At 39.8% G+C, this 24,337-nt stretch overlaps 1 protein-coding gene across 5 annotated transcripts in view; it reads right to left on the minus strand.

Annotated features, from left to right (window-relative positions):
• Window positions 1–24,337, minus strand: part of TENM2 (teneurin transmembrane protein 2) — a 1,066,718-nt gene that overhangs the window by 884,707 nt on the left and 157,674 nt on the right. For all 5 annotated transcript variants that reach the window (XM_039910127.1, XM_039910126.1, XM_039910125.1 and 2 more), the window contains exon 2: window positions 20,183–20,482. In XM_039910127.1, coding sequence (XP_039766061.1) covers window positions 20,183–20,408 — 226 coding nt within the window. In that variant the 5' untranslated portion in view covers window positions 20,409–20,482. The remainder of the gene's footprint in view (window positions 1–20,182; window positions 20,483–24,337) is intronic.

Here is a 24,337-nt window from a genome sequence, read left to right on the forward strand (position 1 = left end):
CAGGTTGTCCCACATGAGGTTCACAGTCTTAATCCCCATTTTACAGATGAGGTAACTGAGGCACAGAGAAGTTAAGTGACTTGCCCACAGTCACACAGCTGACAAGTGGCAGAGCTGGAATTCGAACCCGTGACCTCTGACTCCCAAACCCGGGCTCTTTCCACTGAGCCATGCTGTTCAGGTAGCCAGTAGGTCCATCAATAAATCAATGGTAATTATTAAGAATTTAGTATATGCAGAGCACTATACTAAGGGCTTGAGAACGTTCAACAGAGTTGATATATATGCTATCTGCCCACAAGGAGCTTACAGCCTAGAAAAAACTCAAGGCTGGTAGCAAAAGCAGATTACTCAATTTTCAAATCTACTGCTTAGCCTATAGATTAGCCTCAATTTGTTTCCTAAAAACTTGGGTGAGCTCATATCATGTTAACTATGAGTATACCTCAGGACTCAATCAGCATTGTGCTCATTTGTATAAATTATTTATTATCCTATTTATTTTGTTAATGAGATGTATATCTCCTTGATTCTATTTATCTTGATGATGTCTTGGTTTTGTTCTGTTTTGCTTTGCTGTCTGTCTTCCCCGTTTAGACTGTGAGCCCCTCATTAGGCAGGGATTGTCTCTATCTGTTGCCCGAAATGTACATTCCAAGCGCTTAGTACAGTGCTCTGCACATAGTAAGCACTCAATAAATACTACTGAATGAATGAATGGATTCTCTGCTCTTATCACTTTATATTCACTCTCTTGGGAGGGGAAGAAGACAGAATGATAAATCCTAGTTTGGGATAAAATGTGGTTTAACCAACACAGAATTCTAGACACTCCTTATATGTTTCCTTGGCTGACTCCCCATCCTCCACTCACCTTTTAACTCCATACTGGATCCTCTACTCTTCAGCCTATACATATTCTCTGTTAACTGTTCCCACAGTCCAGTTATCACCTTTATGCAAACGACCAAATATACCTCTTTAATCTTTTCCTCTCATGGACTTTAAAGTCATGTATCTTCTCATCTCTGGGGTACTTCCTCCTTCTTTTGACTCAGCCATATTTTTGCCATTTCCCAAAACTGAACTCAGCTTCCATCCTAAACGATCCTCCTAACTTTCCACCACTTTTGATTACACTGTCATTCTCCCTGTACGAGAAGCTCAAAACTTGTCTTTGCTCCTTCTGTCTTTCACTTTCTATATTCAGTTCATTAATCAATCAATCAAATTGATTTAGCCCTTATGGTGTGTAGAACACAATTTTAAGTGTTGAGGGTGTACAATATAACAGAGTCAATAGATAATTTACCTGCCCAAAGTGAGGTTACAACATAGAGATGAGCTAACAGCCTAGAGTCCACAGTCCACAATCTACTGCCAAATACTGTCCCATTAATCTCCAAGAGGCCAAGAACCAATTTGTTCCTCTTATTATATGTTCACAAGCACCAAGTATAGAGTGTTCTGCATACAATAGGCACTTAAATACTAATGAATGACTGAGGTCTCCCTCTATAATGTTTCCTGAATCCACCCCCTTCACCTTCATGACTATCACAATAGTTCAATCCCTTAGCACCTGCTTACTGGTCTCTCCACATCAAGGCTATTTCATTTTCAGTCTGTTCTACATCTATCTGCGAATAGTATGTTTAAAAGCCTACTCTGAAGACTCACTCTTCTCTGAAAAAAAAAACCCTCCAAAGGCTCCCCACTTACTCTCAGGTAAAATAAAAACTTCCAACCAAGGCTTCAAGGTTTTCCACCAATTATCTATTCATCTATTCTCAATCTACACCCACTCCCACAGAGAACACATTGATTTCCATGGCTTCAACTACCACCTCAATGGAAATGATTCCTGAATCTAAATCTCCGGCCCTGATCTCTCTCTCTCTCTCTCTCTCTCTGTGCCAACTATTTCTTCCTGCCTTAAGAACATCTCCACTTTGATATTTTACCAACATGTGAAACTTAACATATCAAAACAGAACTCTTTATCTTCCCACCTAAACTGTGTCCTCTCCGTGCCTGTAGACAGCACCATGATCTTTCCTGATTCACAAGCCAAAATCTGGGCACTTTCCTTGGCTCATTCCTCTCATTCAATCCACATATTTAATCTATCACTAAATCCTGTCAGTTCAACCTTCACAACATAACTAAAATCTGTCCTATCCTGTCCATGCAAATAACTATCATATTACTCCAAGCATTTATCCTGTCCCTCCTTGATTACTGTATCAGCCTCCTTGCTGACCTTCCCACCTCCAGTCTCTCCCCACTTCAATCCATATTTGAATCTGCTGCCCAGATCATTTTTCACGAAAACGGTGGGTCCACATTTCCCCAGTCCTCAAGTACCTCCAGTGGTTGCCCATCCACCTTTTGTCTCAAACAGAACGTCCTTACCTTCTATTGGCTTTTAAGCACTCAATCACCTCGTCACCTCCTACCTCAGCTTGCAGCTCTCCTACTACAACCCAGCCCTAACACTTCATTCCTCTAATGCCAACCTACTCACTGTACCTCAGTCCCGTCTCTCTCACCATTGACCTCTCGCCCATATCCTGCTTCTGGCTGAAACATCCTCCCTCCTATGAGACTAACAATTATTCTCCCGTTTCAAAGCCTTAATGAAGGCACATCTCCTCCAAGAGGCCTTCCCTAAGTCCTCCTTTCCTAATCTTCCACTCCCTTCTGTGTCACCCTAACTTGTTCCCTTTATTCATCCTCCCTCCTAGACCCACATTACGTATTTATTCTGTAATTTATTTATTCATTTATACTAATGTCTGTCTCCCCCTCCAGACTGTAAGCTCGTTGGGGGCAGGGAAAGTGTGTGTTATACTATTTTGTACTCTCCCAAGCACTACTACAGCACACAGTAAGTGCTAAATAAATATGATCGATAAACTGATTATTGAGCAAACCTCTGAGCCCATCCTGTAATTTCCTTTTCCAACTTTCACCTCCCATCTGGGAATCCAGCCAGAGCGCCTTTAACTTTCCATGATGTTCAGTCCATTTTCCCTTCCAATCCTCATATCCAGAAAGTGCCATAGCCTGATCTTTTGCCTTTTAAGGATCCCTTATTCCTAGCAAACACTCTTTTCCACAATTTCGGTCTGGGATCCTCTCTTTCCCCTTTCCTCTGAATGCTCTACTGGTCCAAATGGCTTCTAGATGGTATATGGAAGAAAAACAGAGGCCCTAGTTCTTATTTGGATAACTCTGCAGTACTAACACTTGGCTATCTACTTTCCCTAAATCCCAGACTGGCTTTGCCCCCTAAACATAGTACTTACAGTAGGTGTCCACTGTTACACTTCTGGGTACACAACAGAGGGAAAGAGAGAGGGGCATATATTCCTACAATTCAAAATAACAGAGCTTCTCTGGGTTTTTGTGAGAGTTAATGAGATCATTTTTATGAAGCTCCCTGAGATCCTGGAAAAAAAGTAAAAGTGTGTGTGTGTGTGTGTGTGTGTGTGTGTGTGTGTGTGTGTGTCTGTATGAAGCTGTCCTTCAAATTCAAAGATAGATCTACTGACAGATGTTTTTCAGTATGTGCAACTATGGCTGACAATTCCTTTCATATCACAGGCAAGTAAGTCATTATCTTAACAATTCACTTTGCACCTAAATGACAAGTGTTATTATTTCAGTATCCCGAAAGGCATAGACAAAACAAATTTTGGATCATTTTCATCAACGCAAACTTAGTTGAAAATCATCAATATGCATGAATCTCATAAAAAAAAAATCAGACAGAGTCCACCGCAAATAATCTTCTTGGACCTACTATATACAGAATTCTGTTCTGGGTAATATAATGACAATAATTACAGTATCTGTTAAGCACTTACTATGGGTGAGGCACTGAACTATGTGTGGGGTGGATACAAGCAGATAGGGTTGGATATAGTTCCTATCCCTCAAGGGGCTAACGGTCTCAATCCTCACTTTACAGATGAGGTAATGGAGGCACAGAGAAATGACTTGCTCAAGGTCACACTGCAGACAACTGGCAGAGCTGGGATTAGAACCCATGTCCTCCTGACTCCCAGGGCCATGCTCTATTCACTACACCATGTTACTTCTCATTGGGAAGAAGGTGGTATACTAGGTGGGACAGTGTTAAAAATAATAAAAGTAATAATAACAATAATAATTGAGGCACTCATTAAGCACTTTCTATGTGCCAGGCACTGTACTAAGCATTGGGGTGGATACGAGGAAATTAGATTGGATAAAGTCCCTATCCCACATGGGGCAATCTTAATCCCCATTTTACAGATGAGGGAACCGAGGCACAGAGAAGTGAAGTGACTTGCCCAACATCACACAGCAGACAAGTGGCGGGGTGGAGATTAGAACCCAGGTCCTTCTGACTCCCAGGTCTGTGTTCTATCTACTACATCCCACTGCTTCAATATGGGTTATTCTCCATTGAGCAGCTTTAGGCAACTTTTCATACAAGTTCACTGAACTTGAGTGCTCAAATGTTCTGCTTTATGAATAAACACCTTGATTACTACAGTTTGACTGACATCCTGGCAGGCTTAAAGCAGAAGACAACAGGGACAGAATACCGCTGCCTGGATGTGTGTTTTTCTATGTATCAGAATCACTCTAATCTTCCTGTTTCTCATCTTTCCGATCTCTTCTGCCCTTCTCCTTTTATATGGCTCTTCTCTCTTCCTTTGTCTTTCTTCCTCGGTCTTCTTCTTCTATATACACTTCCCTAATTGTCTTTTCCTTTCATGCTTCTAGGTAAATCTCTGGCTCTCCATGTAGCTTTCTTGTCACTGAGGCCTATGAACTGGAGATCCTACCTCCTAGTTTCTCCCCTCCCTCCATTCTGACTTCTCAAAAATTCAGTCACTTTAAACCTCACATCTTCAAAATAGCTATCGGCTCAGCACCACACTGAACAGAGTCATCCTGAAGATGACTCTGAAGCACCATGGCTCAGTGGAAAGAACCTGGGCTTGGGAGTCAGAGGTCATGGGTTTGAATCCTGGCTCTGCCACTTGTCAGCTTGTCACTTCACTTCTCTGTGCCTCAGTTACCTCATCTGTGAAATGGGGATTAACTGTGAGCCTCATGTGGTACAACCTGATTACCCTGTATCTACCCCAGTGCTTATAACAGTTCTCTGCACAAAGTAAGTGCTTAACAAATACCAACATTATTATTATTATTATTATGACCAGGCAAAATTTGATGATACAAAAGTTGAAAAAAGTCAACCATCAATGGCATATACCAAAACTATATAGTCTCTACATCCATTGTGAGCTTCCAAATCTCACACACAGTAACTTGATGTGTATATACAGGCTAATGTACTGATACGAAGCAGCGTGGCTCAGTGGAAAGAGCACAAGCTTTGGAGTCAGGGCTCATGAGTTCGAATCCCAGCTCTGCCACTTGTCGGCTGTGTGACTGTGGGCAAGTCACTTCACTTCTCTGTGCCTCAGTTCCCTCATCTGTAAAATGGGGATTAAGACTGTGAGCCCCACATGGGACAACCTGATTCCCCTATGTCTACCCCAGCGCTTAGAACAGTGCTCGGCACTTAGTAAGTGCTTAACAAATACCAACATTATTATTATTATTATTACGATCACTTTTGATTCAGATACATTCACAAGTTCTTATTTTTAATAGATCTGCTCAACAATTTCTAGTATTGTGTTCTCCCTTTCCTCAGCCCCACAGCACTTATGGACCTATCCTTAAGCCTTGTCATTTCCTCTATCTGTAATATCATTTTAGTTCTGTGTAATTTATTCTAATGTCTATCTCCCCATCTAGCCTGAAAACGCTTTGTAGGCAGGGATCATCTACCAATTCCACTGCTTTGTACTCTACCAAGCACTTAGTACAGTGTTCTGCACACAGTAAGTGTTCAGTAAATTCCATCAATTGATCAGTCACTGCTCTAAAATTTCAATGAAATGTTGAACTGATTGAGAAACACCATGGTCTAGTGGAGACAGCACTGGTCTGGGAGTCAGGAGGACCTTGGTTCTAACCCCCACTCTGCCACTTGTCTTGCTGGGAGATTTTGGGACAGTCACTTAAATTTTCTTTTCCTCAATTACCTCATCTGTAAAATGGGGATTAAGACCTAAGCTCTGTGTGGAACAGAGACTGTATCCATCCCGATTATCTACTCCAGCGCTTAGTCCAGTGTCTGGTACACAGTAAGTGCTTAACAAATACCACTATTATTATTATCATTGTTTTACTGAAGTGAAAATGTTGAATTCCACAATTTATTCTTTGAGTTCGACCACGAATATCACTGAAACAATGAGCAATTAGTACAGTACTCTGCACGAAGTAAGTGCTCGATAAATACGATTGAATAAGCTAATTGATCATATCTTACATTCCAAGCTACTGCTCAAATGAAATTTTCACCTTTAATGTTAACAGCAGTTAACACAAATTTAGCTAATGTAATATAATAATCAGCATGTTTAGAAAATCAGTTCACTAGCTCCTAGTGGCTCAGACACAAAGGTGTTCTACAGAAGCACAGGTTTGTTTGCATTAATCATGTTACAAAAAAGGTGCATACACTTGCTCCAGAAAGAATCTTTTCAAAGAGTTAATGGTTACTAAGGCTAATTTTCTTCAAAGCACAAATTCCTAGTATTCTAACTAGAGGCAGCATAGTTTATTGTGTGATAATAGTGAAAGAGATAATAGTTGTGGTGTTTGTTAAGCACTTATTGACAAGCACTGAACTGAGTGCTGAGATAGTAGCAATAGTATTTATAAAATGCTTATTATGGGAAGAGCACTGTACAAAACACTGTAAAAACACAGGTAGGAACAGAAAGAGACCTTGTCCTTTAAAGGGCTCACAATCTATAAATATAGGAAGAGAAAAGGACTGGAATCAAACATATTGGGAGCAATAAAACATTAAAGCAGAATAAGAGACAAGGACAAATACACAATGCACATTATAAAAATAAAAGTCAGCAGAGAGCTGTGGCTAGAGGAACAGAATTCCAGGCTCTCTGTGATTCCAAGTTCACAGCATATCCACAGCCACAGCAACACTGGCTTTCCAAGGTTATAGGAGGGCCCACCTGTAGTGCTGCAGGTGCTGTTCTTTTGCCCATTAGGGTGGTGGAAAGGAGGAAGAGAGGGTTGAACCGAAAGCTATTTTGAAGATGTGTGGTTTAAAGTGACTGGATTTTTGAGAAGTCAGAATGGAGGGAGGGGAGAAACTAGGAGGTAGGGTTTCCAGATCATGGGCCTCAGGGACAGGAAAGATACATGGAGAGTCAGAGATTTACATAGAAGCGTGCAAGGAAAAGACAATCAGGGAAGCATATATGGAAGAAGACCGAGGAAGAAAGAAGCCTCCTCAATGGTGCAGAGAGGAGCCAGTGCCAGGGCAGAGAGGAGCCAGTGCCAGTTCCTATTCCTAGGGAGTCATGAAGGCTGGTGTACAGAGGGCATTCATTTGGCCACGGTGGTAGATGGCCAACTGAGCACATGAAAGTGAGGCGACAGCTATCGAGTGTTTCATGGAGCTGCCCTAGAGAAGGGCTGAGAAACCTCGGCAGGAGCTACTTTCCCTGGCCCAGCACACACAGAGTGTGCCAGCGATAGGTGGTTCACTCGGCCAGGGAGACAGGGAGGGGAGGTAAAGGATGAGACACTCAGTAAAACAGTGAGGCTGCAGTTACCAGGCGTTTCATTCACCCGAGCTGAAGAGATACAAGATAACTAGATCAGACCAAGATGAGGAAAGTGAGAATTGGAGAAGTTAAGTGATTGCCCAAGCTCACAAAGCATGCAAGTGGCAGAGTGGGATTTGAACTGAGGTCCTCTCACTCCCTGGAGCAAGTTTTTTCCACTATATATGAACAGTAACAACAGCCAGAACATAATAATAGCCAAAATAAATACCATCTTGGATTTATATAATATCATCCCGCTAAAGACCACAAAGTGCTTTCTCATTTACATCATCACATCTGTTCTCACAAGATTCCTATGAAGTAGTTGATACAGGTATTATTCCCATTTTATAGACAATAAAATTGAGACAGAGAAACAATAAGTAATGTGATTAAAATCATATGCTTAGCTAGAATTAGAGCCATGATTAAAACCCGAGTCTCCTAAACCTATCCAGCAAAGTCTTTATACACTTACCACTAATTTTTCCACATGTAAAATAGCAGGTAGTCTTAGATTTTGATTTAAAGGACACTTCAAATGTAACTACAGATCTGATGTGAGAAAGATAGAGACATCAGGATGGTTGTAAACAGGAAATACATATATAGGCAGATGTAAGGAGAACACTTCACAGGTTCACAGCTTCTTTTCACTAATGTTTAAAACTGCATCTAAGTGGGATGCACAGAAAACTTTATGATTTATAGGGCCAAAACAGCCTAATTTCTTTTCCAAAAGAAGGAAAAGAATAACAGGAAATCAGGAGTGGGGACAGAATGGAGGGAGAGGGGACAAGGAATGGAGGAAGAAGATGAGACCAAATAATGTTTAAACTAATGGCAATCATATATAACAATACCCTCAATTTCCCTGTGTCATTATATTGCTCCTTGGGCTTAGTTCTGCATAACTGTAGGTCACTTTACTAAACCTGTCATTTTAAATGACTGGAGTAGGAAGAGAGGTTGAATTTCAACTTCTGAAAATGAGTTTTGGTATCCAAAGTATAGGCTCACATTTTTCCTCAAATAGTTACGCTTTAGAGTAGCAACATTAATCATCTGTAAATTGTACAGTTTCCAACAATATGAGTGCAAACTTATATCATGAGGAGGATGACAAAAATCAACTAATTTGGATGTTATCCCCCTAAATGACTGAGAACAATACTTAATTCACAGCACACTAATATACATCAACTCCATTCAACTTCACCTTTTACTCATTCATTTTTGCAGTTATTTCCATTTAATATATTCCACTGAAGTGTTAATTCACTTGCATGACATTTATCAAGTGTTTAAATAATACTTTGTCTTTTTACAAGTTCCTTTTACATCTGACCTTCCAAAGTCATCCAGAGGTTTTCAGTGAAGGAAATTTCACCTCATTTTCCTGCTTGGAACATGGACAAGTGAAAGATAAATGAGAAGTTGAACACTATCAACTGGACCCCTACAATTTCTTTCATTGGGTGGGATCTTGTTTTGCTTAGTCACGGACCAGGAACCACACCAGTATGAGTAATATATGATTTCTGAGTGAAACTACAGGAAAAAGTCTTTACTGGGCTTAGCTCTTTTAGCAACACTGGATATTTCTAATTAGCTCATATATTGTTAGTTATATTATTTTAGGTAGTAGTTAAAGGAATGATCCATTTTGAAATGATTACGCTGGGCACAATGGAATGAATTATCAAAATAAGTTATGGATTCTCCTTATCTAGAAGTCTTTCGAAAAAATATTCATATGGCTAAGATGTATGCTGAAAGATCACCTCAAATGTCAACCTGCACCTAAGCAGCACCACACCTAAACCGACCCAGAGAGATTAGAATTTTGAATAAAGTTATCTTTGTTGTTCAATGTGTAAATTTGGCATTTTGAGGAAAGCATGAAATAGCAGGAGTTGAAGTGTTATCATCTCACTGCTCTTCCTCATCTGGATTGACTCCCAAAGTTGAAATGACAACCTAAATGGGAGTGAACTGGTTGAGGCTTATTCCATACAAAACACAGCAGAACACAGTCTTGAGGGCCTCAAGGATACAGGCCTTATTGTTTTCTCAGTTTAGCTACTTCAGGCCATTTAAGGGATTGGAAATCAAGTCAAAGGTAAACTAGAGGAGGGGTACGTTGGGAGAAAGCATCCGATGTTCCCATGTTGTGAAAATCTGGCAAACAGGAAGGACATGGAGACAAGTCACACATCTTTGAGGTGACAATGAAGAGACATCAGGAGGTGTGTGGAGATGCAAGCCTTGGACAATCAAAGAGGTTCCTCAGCCAGCTCTAGCCACTAATGTAGGTGGTCACTGAGTCCCTAGCTTAGACTGGACAAGGTAATACACATGACATCACATGCATTATTGATGGACACAAATACAACATGAGGTGCCATTTTGCAGGAGATCACTGATTTTGCCTGATGCTGGGACATTGTCCTGGGAGACCTCTGACTCTCATTTTTGCTCCAAAGTCTGTGTCAACTTGGGTGCCACATCCAAACCACTGACCTTGGTGGCAGGAGACATGGTAAATGGGATTTGGATGTTGTCGATTGAACTACCATCTGTGAAACCCTATCTGCACCAGACAAGGGGCAACCCAGATGAAATTAGATTGTTCAGTATAAAACTGGACAACAGGACACTTACCTCAATGTATGAGGTGGATAAGATCTGGACATACATGGTAGCTTTTGTTTTGTTTTTTAAAATCTCATTTGGGATCAAAGATATCCTTTCTTTCACCCTATCAAATCTAATAGAGCAGAAAGCAGGCAATCGACACAGAATCCTTGGCTCTTATACTGTTTTGCAGGGCTGCTTCACCTTTCCTGCATATTTTCCCCAGTCCTAGGGAAGTGCTTCTGAAAAAGAAAAATTGCTAATTGGGTTATGAGTGTGTGGTGATTTTGTAATGTGCACAAATTGGACCTAAATTTGGAGGACTAAACTATTTTTCACTTGGGAGCTAATGGGGATTTGAACCCATGTAGGATTGAATAGTCTCGTGTTCTTCCTTCATATCAGATGTTATTTTGTAAAGCTCCTAAGACGTTTTCCAAGTTATTTTTCCTCTGTCTCTTTATGGAGGACTTGGCGCTGTAAATATTCATGCTGCAATTCAGTAAAAAAAGATCCAAACATTGATGATTTCTGTGGAAAGCATAATAATCTTCCTATTCCCTGACAGTGTTCCAGCTGCCACAAATAGATCCAGCAACATTGCATACTACATACTATTCCTATAGGGCTGACCAACTAAATAAAACTAAGCACTGTAGTTCAAATGCTAGAAATATATATATATATATATATTTCTGGAAATACATATATACATGATTTTATAATTTCATATTCCTGGTACTGAATGAGGAATTACTAAAGTGAATGTACTAAATATATACTGAGGAATATACATTCATCAATGGCCTACAAAGTCTCCTCAAACATGTTTTTCTCAAAAAATGGATGTATATATGAACCCAGTCCAGGAGAGATTACTAATTTATACTTTGCCTAAAGGAAAAAGATATGAGAAAGAAGAGAAGACGGTTGAGCAAAAAAAAACTAGTCATTTTAGTGTCTCTAAGTCCTTCTTTTGGAGAAATGATTGTTCTAGCTTAGAGAAAATGTATTAAACAAAAAATGAAGTTCGCCAGTAACTTTGGTAAAAAGATTTCAAATATTATAAAAGCCTTTTGGACATTATTAAATAAGTCTGTGTTGCACTTATTTTTAATATCTTCAAGCAGATTCGGGATTTGTTCTGATTAGTCCCAGCAGAGATTTATTACTAAACTAGATCTGACTTGAAGTTGAGTAGTTGAGACAGCAGTCAATGTAATTGGAATAGTGAGTAATAACTTTTTCGATAGCTGAAAGCACAGCAGTTTAAGTAATGATAATCGTGGTACTTGCTAACCATTAGTATGTGCCAGGCACTGCTCTAAACACTTGGAGGAGTACAATACAACAGAATTGGTAGACATGCTGTCTGTACACAGAATATAAATAATCAGACAGTCCCTGTCCCAAAAATTAGAGGCAGAGAATTAGTGAGTCGTTTACTTAAACATTTCTTGACATACATCTCTCCACTCCTCCAATACCTGCAGTTATTTTCCCAGTTCTTCCAAGATCAAGCATTAATTCCATAGAACTGAACTTCTAAATGTGCTTCGATCTGGATGCTCCGGCCTCCAACTTCTTGATCACATTGTTCCATCCTCTCAGAAATCTGTCAGACCAGGGCATTGCCCTGATTTTCAACATTCCAGGCACAAAACCCTTGACATTTTCACACGTCATTTCTGGCAGTACTTATCCTAAGTGCTACGTGTATCTTATTTATATAGTCCATATTTGTTCAACTATCTTCACGCCAATTCAGGGTACTACTTCTTCTCTGCTGATTCTTCCTCCTAGTCCCACTATTTATGAATCATATTGTCTCTCTGTCCACCCCACTAGGTTATAAAGTTCTGATCATGTGTCTAACTTCTGTTGCATAGTCTCAAATGTGGATTAAAAGACTTCATCCTCAGTAGGGATTAAAAAAATTGATAGATGATGTGCACGCTGAGTGGAAATGTGTCAGCTAGCTCTGTTGTACTGTACTCTCCCAAGCACTTAGTACAGTGCTCTGCATATAGTAAGCACTCAAAAAATACCATTGATTGATGGATTGACTCAAAGTGAGAGAGTTGGGGGGTCCATCAGTTCTCCAGGAACAATTTGGGGACTATAAGAGCTCCAAAATTAGTTTGTAATTCTAAAGGATGATATTGAAAATAGAGTTGTTCCTTAGATAACACCAGTAGAGATATTTATCCCTGTATTGGCTATCTCCTGATTTCCTTGGCCTGAACAGACTTGAACCTTGGGTTAATAACTCTAAATAAATTTTCCCTGAACTGGTTTACATTATAAAATGATCTAAGTTATTCAACCAAAAATTCACTTTGGCTTTAATGATCTCAATATTTTCTAATTTGGAACCTAATTTAAATATCCAGGTAATTTGTTGGAGGAATACCTGAACTCTCTGTTTCTCCTAGAATGTGTTTTTCACAAACCCCTATTTTTCAAAACCATTCTGATAACCTTTCTGACTTTGTTCTGTTCAGAAATCTTTATGTGGGTGGTAGTTTTCATTCCTTTCTTAGAGCAAATAAAGTATGAGAGATGATTTTCTATATGAAGTCATTCATTAGAAAATATCGCTAAGCTGTAAAAGACTTTAGATTTGAAGTTCTCAGAACTACTGCCCGTTCTTGGACACAAACCTAAGAAGAAAAACATTTCATTATAGTTCAAAAGGTAAACTGCATATTGATTGCCGAGGGTAATGCCCAGTTCTTTAACGGAGATCCAAAGATTGTCAACTTAAGTCAGGAAAAATGTGTATTGCTTCTGATGTACTGCCCCAAGCATTTAGTAGAATATCTGACACTCAGTAGATTTTCAATAGATGCCATCAATGATGATGATGGATTCTAGTGGCAGCATGAAGGTATGTGTGCGAGAGAACATCTTAGCCTGAACTTGCCCAAGGAGGTTGTAGCATCACCTCCCGAGATGTGAAGGAAGTGGGCAGAAAATGTAGCTTTGTGGCACCCAGTCCTGCCCCAGAGCAGAAGAATCAAGTAAATGGCTTCTCACAGTTCTTTTCAGACTACAGTAGTACTTTATAAACTATCTTGAATTGCTCTGTGTGCTCCGAACACAGTAAGCACTCAATAAATAGCACTGATTGACTGACTGATTCCCTGAGGAACTTAAAATCAGTCTTTTGAGGAGTACTGAAGAACTCTATTTTTCAACATAGTTGAGGCAAAAAGACAGCCCCTTTTTGTTAGTTATATTTGGAAACGTATGTTTGTTTTTTTTAAAAAAATTATATGTCTAAGACAATGGAAAGAACAAGAAACAATATTGCATACAGATGTTTGGGATGAAGTTTTCTCCAAGGAATTTATGCACTCATTAGGAGGGAAAGTTGCATGTTGGAACAGCATGTATAAATTCTTAGCTCCTTGAGTTCATTTCCACATAATACTTGAAGCTCATTAACACACTGGGTAAATTTATGCTATGCTAAATTGCACATAAGAAATTAAGTTGTGATCTTAAACCTGCTGAAATTCAGTCTAGAGATTGTGAAATGAAAAGATACCATGTCCTGAATCATAAAAATGCTTTTTTTTCCTTTTAAGTATATCAAAAACCACTTCATTTGCAGGTATGATTTACAGGCAGACTTGTTGCAGTGTACAATAATATAATCTGTGACTCATATGTGACTCTTTGGGACAGCTTAAAGAATGAAATTCTATCCACGCTCTGAATGGGACAAAATTTGGAAGAATGGGAAATTGTGTAGCGGGGCAAGGAAAGGCTAAGAATTGGACAAAACATGCCAGCCGGGAACTGGTTTAGGTGGTTGAGGTCCTTCTTGTAGGCAGGGAATTTGTCTGTTATATTGTTAAATTGTACTCTCCCCAGTGCTTAGTAATAATAATAATAATGTTGGTATTTAAGTGCTTACTATGTGCAGAGCACTGTTCTAAGTTCTGGAGTATATACAGGGTAATCAGGTTGTCCCATATGAGGCTCACAGTCTTAATCCCCATTTTACAGGTGAGGTAACTGAGGCACAGAGAAGTGAAGGGATTTGCCCACAGTCACACAGCTGACAAGTGGTAGAGCCAGGATTAGAACCCATGACCTCTGACTCCCAAGCCTGGGCTTTTCCCACTGAGCCACGCTGCTTCTCTGTACAGTGCTCAGTACACAGTATGATCTCAATAAATACCACTGACTGACTAACTGGAGAACTTATTTATTACGTCTTTTCCTTTCCCTGCAGTATCCTGTGCTTACTGAAGAAGTATGTTAGAGGTTCACCTCTTGCCAGTATGGTGGGGGGAAAATAGTGGAAGGGCAAAAGGCTTCTATGATAGATTATGAAAGATGGGAGTTATGGTACTCCTTAAGTGCTTACTATATTGTGCTATTTTTAGGCACTTAGTATGAATCAATCACTGCACTAAGTACTGTAGTAGTTACAAGATGAACAGATCGAACACAGCCTCTGTCCTACATGAGACTCACAGTCCAAGGGGAAGAGAAGACAAGTGTAGATAGGCAAAGGCCTAGTGCAAGAACTTGAGGAAAATACTGTGCTAACCAGAGGAATGTGGGGTGTTGTGTGGCACACACCCTGGGGACCCCACACACAGTTTATATAACACAACTGTCCTGCAGACAGTTGAATGGACCCAGGCGATTGATAGAGGCATAAGAAGGTAAACGCTAAGCTGCAGCCTTGGGTCCAGAAGTGCTGCAGCTGACGCCAGGCAACCTGAAACAGAGCAGAAGGTCCGCTTCAGAACCCGGGGCTCTCTCAAGCCAGAAGGACACTTCTATGGTATTATTCCTCTTTTATACCTATCTCTTTATGACCTATTCTCTTAACTATGTATATGCATATTCACTGTTTTTATCTTAATGAATCTTTCATCCTTGCAGGACTGTATTGTGTGCATTAATGATCTCTGCATCTCCATCTCACATGTACTACTTCAGAATCCAAGTAACCCAGGGTCTTGTGACCCCTATTTCAAGATAATTAGTATCTCACACCCTATTTTACAGATGAGAAAACCTAGGCACAGAGAGGTTAAATGATTCACCCATGGTCACAATGCAGGCAAGAGGGGGAGTCAACATTAGAACCTGGTTCTTTTGACCCCCAAATGAGACCACCTGTCCCTAGAGTGCTGAAGTGCTCTCTATTCCCTGACTAGTGGGATTTCACAAGAAGGGCTGAACTTCCTACTCTAATTACTCTCCACACAGGACTAGAGTTTCAAGCCAGAAACCTGAGCCCTAACGGGTACTTTTGAGTTCTCAACAGGTAAGCCTGCTTGTAAGAATATAAGGAAAAATGGATTTAAGGAATTTTAGTTGTGTTGAGAATGTGTTTCATGGACTTTAAACTTCAATGGCAAATACTGCTTTTTTCCTTTGACTAGTTATTATCTCAGGGGCTAATGTGCATTCAGATCATTTAGCAGTTAATTTAATATAAACAGGGTCACCCCATTTTTATTTTTTATAGCTGAAATGCAATACTTGCATTAACCCTTTCTTTAGTGGCTATCAGTCTCAAACTCAATTTACTATCTTCAAAATTCCTTTTTCTGCTCGTCTACCTAAATATGTGCTTATTTACTTCCTGCAGAGTTCAATTTTAGAACCCATCAAAGTAGATCCACTTAGACTGACTAAATTTTCATGCATAAATTCATAGATGTCTTCAGATAGAAATTACACTTGCATATGCAAATACTTTCCCGTGCCTTTTCATTTCTACTTTTGGACTGCACAGTTTTTAATTCATGCAAACACATTACACAAACAAATATGGGCTCAATAACAACACACTCCATGTGCGAATTGCTAATTGCCTAACTATGAGCTTAAGGGTCTATTCTCCCCTTGATATGCCCAAGCAACTTGCATTATTAGCAGGAGGAAATTCAAGTTTAAACGGAAAGAGTATGTGAATATTTAAAATAAAAATCTCAAAGTCTGGGTTTGATTTCATGTAAGTATTAAACAAGCCAAGACAGGATGGGAAAAATCCACAATCCATCAGTTACCATTGTGACACATTTAGGCATACCATATAGAAGAAGCCATGGAGCTAGATTAGAGAGTAACAAAGATGTCTTAAATGAGACATTTGGTAAAAAGTTTCCTAGTTTGAAAACCCACGGAATATGAATGGCTCTAATCACAATGCAAGGGAGAAAAACTACTGTATTTATAACTTGATCATACATACTGATTTAGCTAAGATATGCATACATACTGATTTAACCAAGATTGGTTGTCTCAGGAAACTTTGGAAAAACACATGAATTTCCTAGAATCAAGAATACTGCAGTTAAATTAGCAAACCAAACTTTGGTTGATCACTAAGCTGTTCTTGCCCACTTTAACTGTTTGGACTTCTAGGACCAGGGAAGGGCCCACTTAGAGTCTTTACTTAACTACTTATTTAAGTATCTAAATAAGCATATTTACTTATTTTTTGATGGTCATCTTTTTTTTTTCACTCCATTACAAAGCCTCCATCTCAAAACCAAGATCTTGATATTGTAAAATTTGGATATCATCGATTAAGCAAGGCTTCCTTAGCATTTATTTATATTGTCTACCTCCCTATACAGACTGTACAGGCCCTGTGGGCAGGGAATGGGTCTATCACTTATGTTGTTTTGTATTCTCCCAAAAATGTCTGTGGGAAGAGAACATGTCTCTCACCTCTGTTATACTGTACTCTCCCAGATGCTTCTTACAGTGATCTGCCACATTAAATACTAATGATTGACTAATTGTCAGCAGGCAGCTCTCAATGTTGAGTGTTTACATTGCTAGTAACAAACAGATCAAGAAGATTCAATCAATAGCATTTATTGAGGACTTACTTTGCACAGAGCACTATACTAAGCAACTGGAAGAGTACAATATAGCGGAGTTGGTAGACTTGTTCTCTGCCCACAGTGAGCTTACAGTCTAGAGGGATATGATAATTACCTGTCCTGCGCATCGTATTATTTGTTAAACTCAAAAGCTAGAAATTTAAACCCAAAATTTTCTATGAGTTTTTTTTAAAATGTATAAAACTTGTCAATTTTCCCAATTTTTTTAAAAAGAAATCCCAGGTCCTATTTATTTGCAACTCTAAAAAACTTATCTCCTGGGTCATGATGATTCCTTTTCCCCAAATCACTCCTCTCCCACCACAGATAACTGTTTTTCCCCACAGCATTTAACCTTCTTCCTAATATGCCCCCATTTGCCAGACCAAAATGTTGCCTAGGGATGCTTATTCTTGTCCACTCTATTAATCAACTAAATTACCACAGCAAGGATTTTGGCTGGATATCATAAACCCCTCAATTTAGGTTCCAGGTTTTTTACCAGTTCAGCATCCGAGGTGGTGATCTTCCTCACGTGGCCCAGGAGCGTATTGGGAAAATCGATCAATGGCATTCATTGAGTGCTTACTCTAAGCAGACTGCCTACTGAGAAGCAGCATGGCTTAGTGGAAAGAGCATGGGCTTGGGAGTCAGAGGTCATGGGTTCTAATCCCAACTCTTCCACTTGTATGCAGTGTGACGTTGGGCAAGTTACTTAACTTCTCTGGGCCTCAGTTACCTCATCTGTAAAAATGGGGATCAAAAAATGTGAGCCCCATGTGGGACAATCTGATTACCCTTTATCTACCCCAGTGCTCACAACAGTGCTCTGCACATAGTAAGTACTTAACAAATACCATTATTATTATTATTATTATTATTACTAAGCACTAGGAAGGGTGAGTACACATGAGCTCTGCCATCAAGAAATTGGCATTCTAGCAGGAAGGAGTCTGGAAAAAGGGCAGAGAGTGGCATGCAGAGCTAGGATGCCCTTTGCCAGGTAATTTGCTGGTCCTCCTGCCTCTCTTCCAACCTGTTTCCCAGGATCAATTCCTTCTGTCTCCTTGTCCCTGTTGCCTCCTGACAATTCCATCATTTGACAAGCCTCTTGGATGTGCTTAATTCTAATAAAGATATATAATTTAGAATTTATGGAATCAAGCCTACCTGGAATAATAGATTAAAACACTGGGACTAGTTAGAGAGGTTGCCTTCTTTTGTTGAACAAAACAGCTCTCACTAGCACCCTGATTTTTCACACTAAGAAAGAGAAGCAGCTGTAGCAGCAGTTTCTATGGAAACATAACTCCGCCCCTTACCTCACCAGATCTCTTCCATTCTGATTTGGCTCTTGCCTATATGTACCTATCTACCCTAGCCTGACTGGAGTCTATGATCTCCTGAGAAGCAAATGAAAGAGTAATGCTACATGAACTGTGGAAAATCCTGAAATGGAGTCTGTCAATCAGGTAGGGGGGATGAGATCAAGAATCCTGGTGTTTATTTTCAGACAGAGCTAGGGGTTCTTATATGAAAACACTGACTTCATCTAACAGGGCAATGCTGGTAACAAACATAATATCTGCTTATCTACTCCAAGCAAATTCTGGTCAAAATAATCTTAAAAGAATGAACTAGACCAATGCAGACTTGGTCCAAGTCTAGCATTTTCCATATTGGTAGTATGACTGCTCGCCAATTGATATGACCATGAGTCTTCATAATGTTCAGTACTTAAAACCCCCACTGTGAGTTTTGCAGGTCAGGTAAGAACTTAATGAAGCATTACCCTTGTTGAAGTTAACTATCAGCTCAAAGCCACTTAATATGGAGCAATTTTCAACAATGATTTTTTCATAGAAGTAAAGTATGTGTTTCATTTGCATGAAGACAACTCAGGAAATGAGACATGATAAAAGCAAATATGACTCTGGAAAATGTCTGTAATTCTAACGGTATCATCCTTATAACTACCTTTTTTATATTCTGCAAGATTTAATATTGTAGTGATCCAAAGCAGTCAGCTGTAGACTACCTCTAAATTAATGCAAAGAAAAGTGGCAAACTTGGATCCACGGTGGATTTTCTTATCACATTCTCCACAAGGAAAAGCTCTTTAGAGCCAAGATTTAGGGAAGTGCATGCGAGTAAGAGGTAGAATAGAAAACGGGCCTGGCACACAAGCAAAAACTGCAAATGATTATCTTTACTGTACATGGCATGAAAATGATCAATCTTAAAGCTGCCTTGCTAGTTTTCATCCACAGGCAGGGATAAAAAAAAATCTCACTTTTTGTATCATCTTGAAGAAAGGATAGATGCAATTATATGAGTATACTATACATATGTAACTATATCTATAGATACACAAATACACACTAACTAGAGGAAATAAGCAAAAAATGATTTCTATCCTTTCTGAAAAGAAGTGTATGATAGACTGGTAGAGTGACATGAGAATCCTGTATCTTTCCAATTAGTTATACAATTGTTGTGAATCTTAAAAAACAATACTAGGTCCTTGATTGTCAACTGTACACTATTTTTACTCACTGGGACTGTATCCCAGGAAAGAAAACCCAAGTGAAAATGGTGCCGCCACAATAACCCATTAAAAAATGTTACTAAAGAGTCATATACAACATATATAACCAAATTAAGAATATAATCTCTGATGAAAAATAACAACGAACTCTTAAAATATCAATAAAATGAGCATTTAGCTCCAAACTACAGTGGGTGCTTTTATTATTCAATTTCAGTTGAAATACTTATGTTTTGGCTTATTGGTGGCACAGACCACTTTAACTAAAATGTAGTAATGTGTCTTTACTAGTATCACCATGCTTTACCTTAAAGTGAGTAATGATTACTAAGCAACTTGGTACATTAGTGCTATTTTTCTAGAATGAGTGAGGGGCAAAGGTTATTAACGTTTAAGTTCTCTGTACATACCTTGTCTTGGAAACTCATCTGACTCCCTATGAACTAGGTCAGACACTCGGTTTCCGTAGTGCATCCTGGTTTCATGATCATAGGCCTTCAGGGTCTCACTTGAGCTGTAGGACTTCTGGGTAGGAACTCGGCAGTCCTCACTGTCCAGGGATGAACTTGTATAGCGACACTCCTTTCCGCATCGACCTCTGGTCAGAGAACGGTGTCTCCGGTCCTTTATATCCATTATTCTGGATAGGACTGAAAGCCAAGGCTTTCAGAAATGTCAATTACAAATTTTGGCACTTCTCACTTTGTCACCTAAAAAAATGAAAAAACAAGAGGGGGATTACAAAAAAGGCTGCCTGCAGTCCTGATCCACATTTCTCTCAGATTAGAGCCTAAAGGGACAAGCTTGTTAGCCGTAGTCTGATACTGTTTAGAAACAGAAACAGTGTTGCCTAATGGATTTAGCAGGGGCCTGGGAATCAGAAGGACCTGGGTTCTAATTCTACCTCTGCCACTTGTCTTCTGTGTGTCCTTGGGCAAATCACTTAACTTCTCTATGCCTCAGTTACCTCATCTGTAAAATGGGGATTAAGGCTGTGTCTAGGACTCGTCTCTCTCGTTCACCGCGCACATCCTATCCGTTACCAAGACCTGCCGGTTTCACCTTTACAATATCGCCAAGATCTGCCCTTTCCTCTCCACCCAAACGGCTACCTTACTGCTACAGGCTCTCGTTATATCCTGGCTAGACTACTGTGTCAGCCTTCTCTCTGACCTCCCTTCCTCCTCTCTCGCCCCGCTCCAGTCTATTCTTCACTCCGCTGCCCGGCTCATCTTCCTGCAGAAACGATCTGGGCATGTCTCTCCCCTTCTTAGTCAACTCCAGTGGTTGCCTATCAACCTCCGCTCCAAACAAAAACTCCTCACTCTAGGCTTCAAGGCTCTCCATCACCTTGCCCCTTCCTACTTCTCCTCCCTTCTCTCTTTCTACCGCCCACCCTGCACGCTCCGCTCCTCTGCCACCCACCTCCTCACCGTCCCTCGGTCTCGCCTATCCCGCCGTCGACCCCTGGGCCACGTCCTCCCGCGGTCCTGGAATGCCCTCCCTCCTCACCTCCGCCAAACTGATTCTCTTCCCCTCTTCAAAACCCTACTTAAAACTCACCTCCTCCAAGAGGCCTTCCCAGACTGAGCTCCTCTTCTCCCTCTACTCCCTCTGCCACCCCCCCCTTTGCCTCTCCGCAGCTAACCCCTCTTTTCCCCCTTTTCCCTCTGCTCCTCCACCTCTCCCTTCCCATCTCCAGCACTGTACTCGTCCGCTCAACTGTATATATTTCCATTACCCTATTTATTTTGTTAATGAATTGTACATCGCCTTGATTCTATTTAGTTGCCATTGTTTTTACGAGATGTTCTTCCCCTTGACTCTATTTATTGCCATTGTTCTTGTCTGTCCGTCTCCCCCGATTAGACTGTAAGCCCGTCAAACGGCAGGGACTGTCTCTATCTGTTGCCGACTTGTTCATTCCAAGCGCTTAGTACAGTGCTCTGCAACATAGTAAGCGCTCAATAAATACTATTGAATGAATGAATGGTTTGTATCCATGCCAGCACTCAGTATAGTAACTGGCACATAGTAAGTCCTTACAAATGCCACAAAAAATGCCTATTAAAACACCTACACAATCAGTCTAAATAGGGGAAAGACATTTTATAGTTAATTTTCTTTAACTGAATAGATTAAAAAATGATGGAAATTTCATCTTTGAATTTCTAACTGGGTACAGGTAATATGCTAAATCCAACACTAATCCTCAAGTTTGATGAAGCAATATAGAGCAAAACAGATTCCATCCATCTCCTACTTAACTATGGGCAAACTCAAAATGAAAGGGAAAAAAAGCCTACTTCATAGAGTCAGAATTGAATACTCCCAAGTGGATTTAAGATAAGACCTTAATATTTGTTACAGATTCAGTGCTGTAGTACCAGTTATATTTTCCTATCATGAGAGAGACATGAAAAATTGTGTCTTTGGCATCCATACACTCATACCAGTTTTGGGTTTTTGATCTGTTTTTTTTACTTAGTATACAATGTCCCAATCCATTCTGTTCTCAATGCAAATGGCTACCTAAAACATATGTGGGCTCAGACCAGTTGCCACAGGTGGAAGTCGCATATTACTTCTAAGCTCCAGCAGTGGTCACAGTGAAATCTCAGGCCTGATGAACCTGCAAAGGATGTTGGCAACACTAGTGCAAATAATTTAAACCACTTCGTCAAATTATCTGTGCACCACTACAGATGAAAAAAACCTCATCAACAGAATGCGTAGAACCTTGGCTGTGCAACATACATTTTAGACTATGATGTGGGTAATCATTTACAGAGCAAACTGATCAGTGATGGAAGCCAATGCATCAGTTCTGGAAGATTGAGTGATAAGGTGACAGAGGGGTAAAACAATAGCTCTTGGATCAGGATCAAGAACAACTTTAGGCCCCCATAGATATATTGAGAGAAGCAGCGTGGCTCAGTGGAAAGAGCATGGGCTTTGGAGTCAGAGGTCATGAGTTTGAATCCCAGCTCTGCCACTTGTCAGCTGTGTGACTATGGGCAAGTCACTTTACTTCTCTGTGCCTCAGTTACCTCATCTGTAAAATGGGGATTAAGACTGTGAGCCCCACGTGGGACATCCTGATTCCCCTGTGTCTACCCCAGCGCTTAGAACAGTGCTCGGCACATAGTAAGTGCTTAACAAATACCAACATTATTATTATTAACCTCAGGTTTTATTTGAGAAGGTTTTATTTATTTGGCCACATTTATTTAGTTCCCTCCTCTGCAAAAGAAAAGGTCATTTTAATGTGTATCAATTGCTAAGTACCTTCCTTCACTACTTTTGACTGTTTTGAATGATATGGCCCAGAGCCAGAGAGAAGAAAGAGGAACCACAATCTGTTTTGCAGTGCCTTCACTGGAAATTCTCCTTTGATTAAATTGTAAATTGCAAATGTTAGAATCTACATTGTACTTAGCCCCCAACGTCACAAAAGTGATTTCCTCTTTTAAATTCCACAATTCTAGCTTAAAGAGGGTTCCCACTGCTTTTTTCATCAGAAGTTTAAGTGAGTCCCATCACTTTAGTGGAGCAGAGTACAAAAAGGGTGCCTTGAAGCCTTTGTCTAATTAACTAAACTTACCAGCTGTATCACTGTTGACTATTAACTTTTAAGATGATCCTACGACTTATGGGGGGGCCTGATATGTTAATCACTGACTGGAAAAACAGAAAGAGAGAGAGATAGTCTGCACTTGCTATGAGCAGGGAACATGTCTGTTAATTCTGCTATATTGTACTCTCCCAAGCATGTAGTACAGTGCTCTACACATGCTATGCACTCAATAAATACCACTGGTTGATTGATAAAAACAGAGAGCAACAGAGAATGAAAACGAGGAGACAGGGAATATTATCAGAATTAGGTGATATGATAAAATATCTCATCGAGAGAGACAAAAAATGAAAAGGAGTGTTTGCATTTATACGACTGATTTATAGTAAAGCATAACAACTTCTGTTTCAAATTATAACAATAAATGATCAATGCTGAGGATGGGGGCAGGTATATTCCCAATGAACTAGTCACCAGCTTGGACTAATTGGTTTTGTTTCGTGTTTGTTAGATTTTTCTCTTTTTTCTCTCCACAAAGTAGAAGAAGGATGTTAGGTACCCAGGAGAGCCAGCTGTTTCAAAACGCCTACAAGTAATTTGCAATCTGTGACTATTGAAAAACACCAGCATGCCTACTTCTCTTCTCCATTTTTAATTATGATAAACCAATAAAAATATGTCTTGTGGGTGGAGTTTGTACTGTGTTGCTCTCCTTTCTTATTTGAGACTGTAACAGTTATTTTGGAAATCTGATGCAGAGGTTTATTTGGGATTATGTCATAATTAAACCTTTTTGCAATGATTGCACTGAAAATTGCTCAACAATATCTTCATGAAAATATCACTTCAAATATCCAGTGTTTTCGTTGCTTTTTGAAAAGAAAGGTTATTGATAAAATGTTCTCTAATTGTGGACTGCTTCCAGATTCTTCCCAGTTCTTAAATAGGTGAAACAATTAGCCAGCCAGCAGCAAACTGTGGGCTTGGA

The sequence above is a fragment of the Ornithorhynchus anatinus genome, chromosome X1 (genome assembly GCF_004115215.2).
Source record: "Ornithorhynchus anatinus isolate Pmale09 chromosome X1, mOrnAna1.pri.v4, whole genome shotgun sequence".
NCBI lineage: Eukaryota > Metazoa > Chordata > Mammalia > Monotremata > Ornithorhynchidae > Ornithorhynchus > Ornithorhynchus anatinus.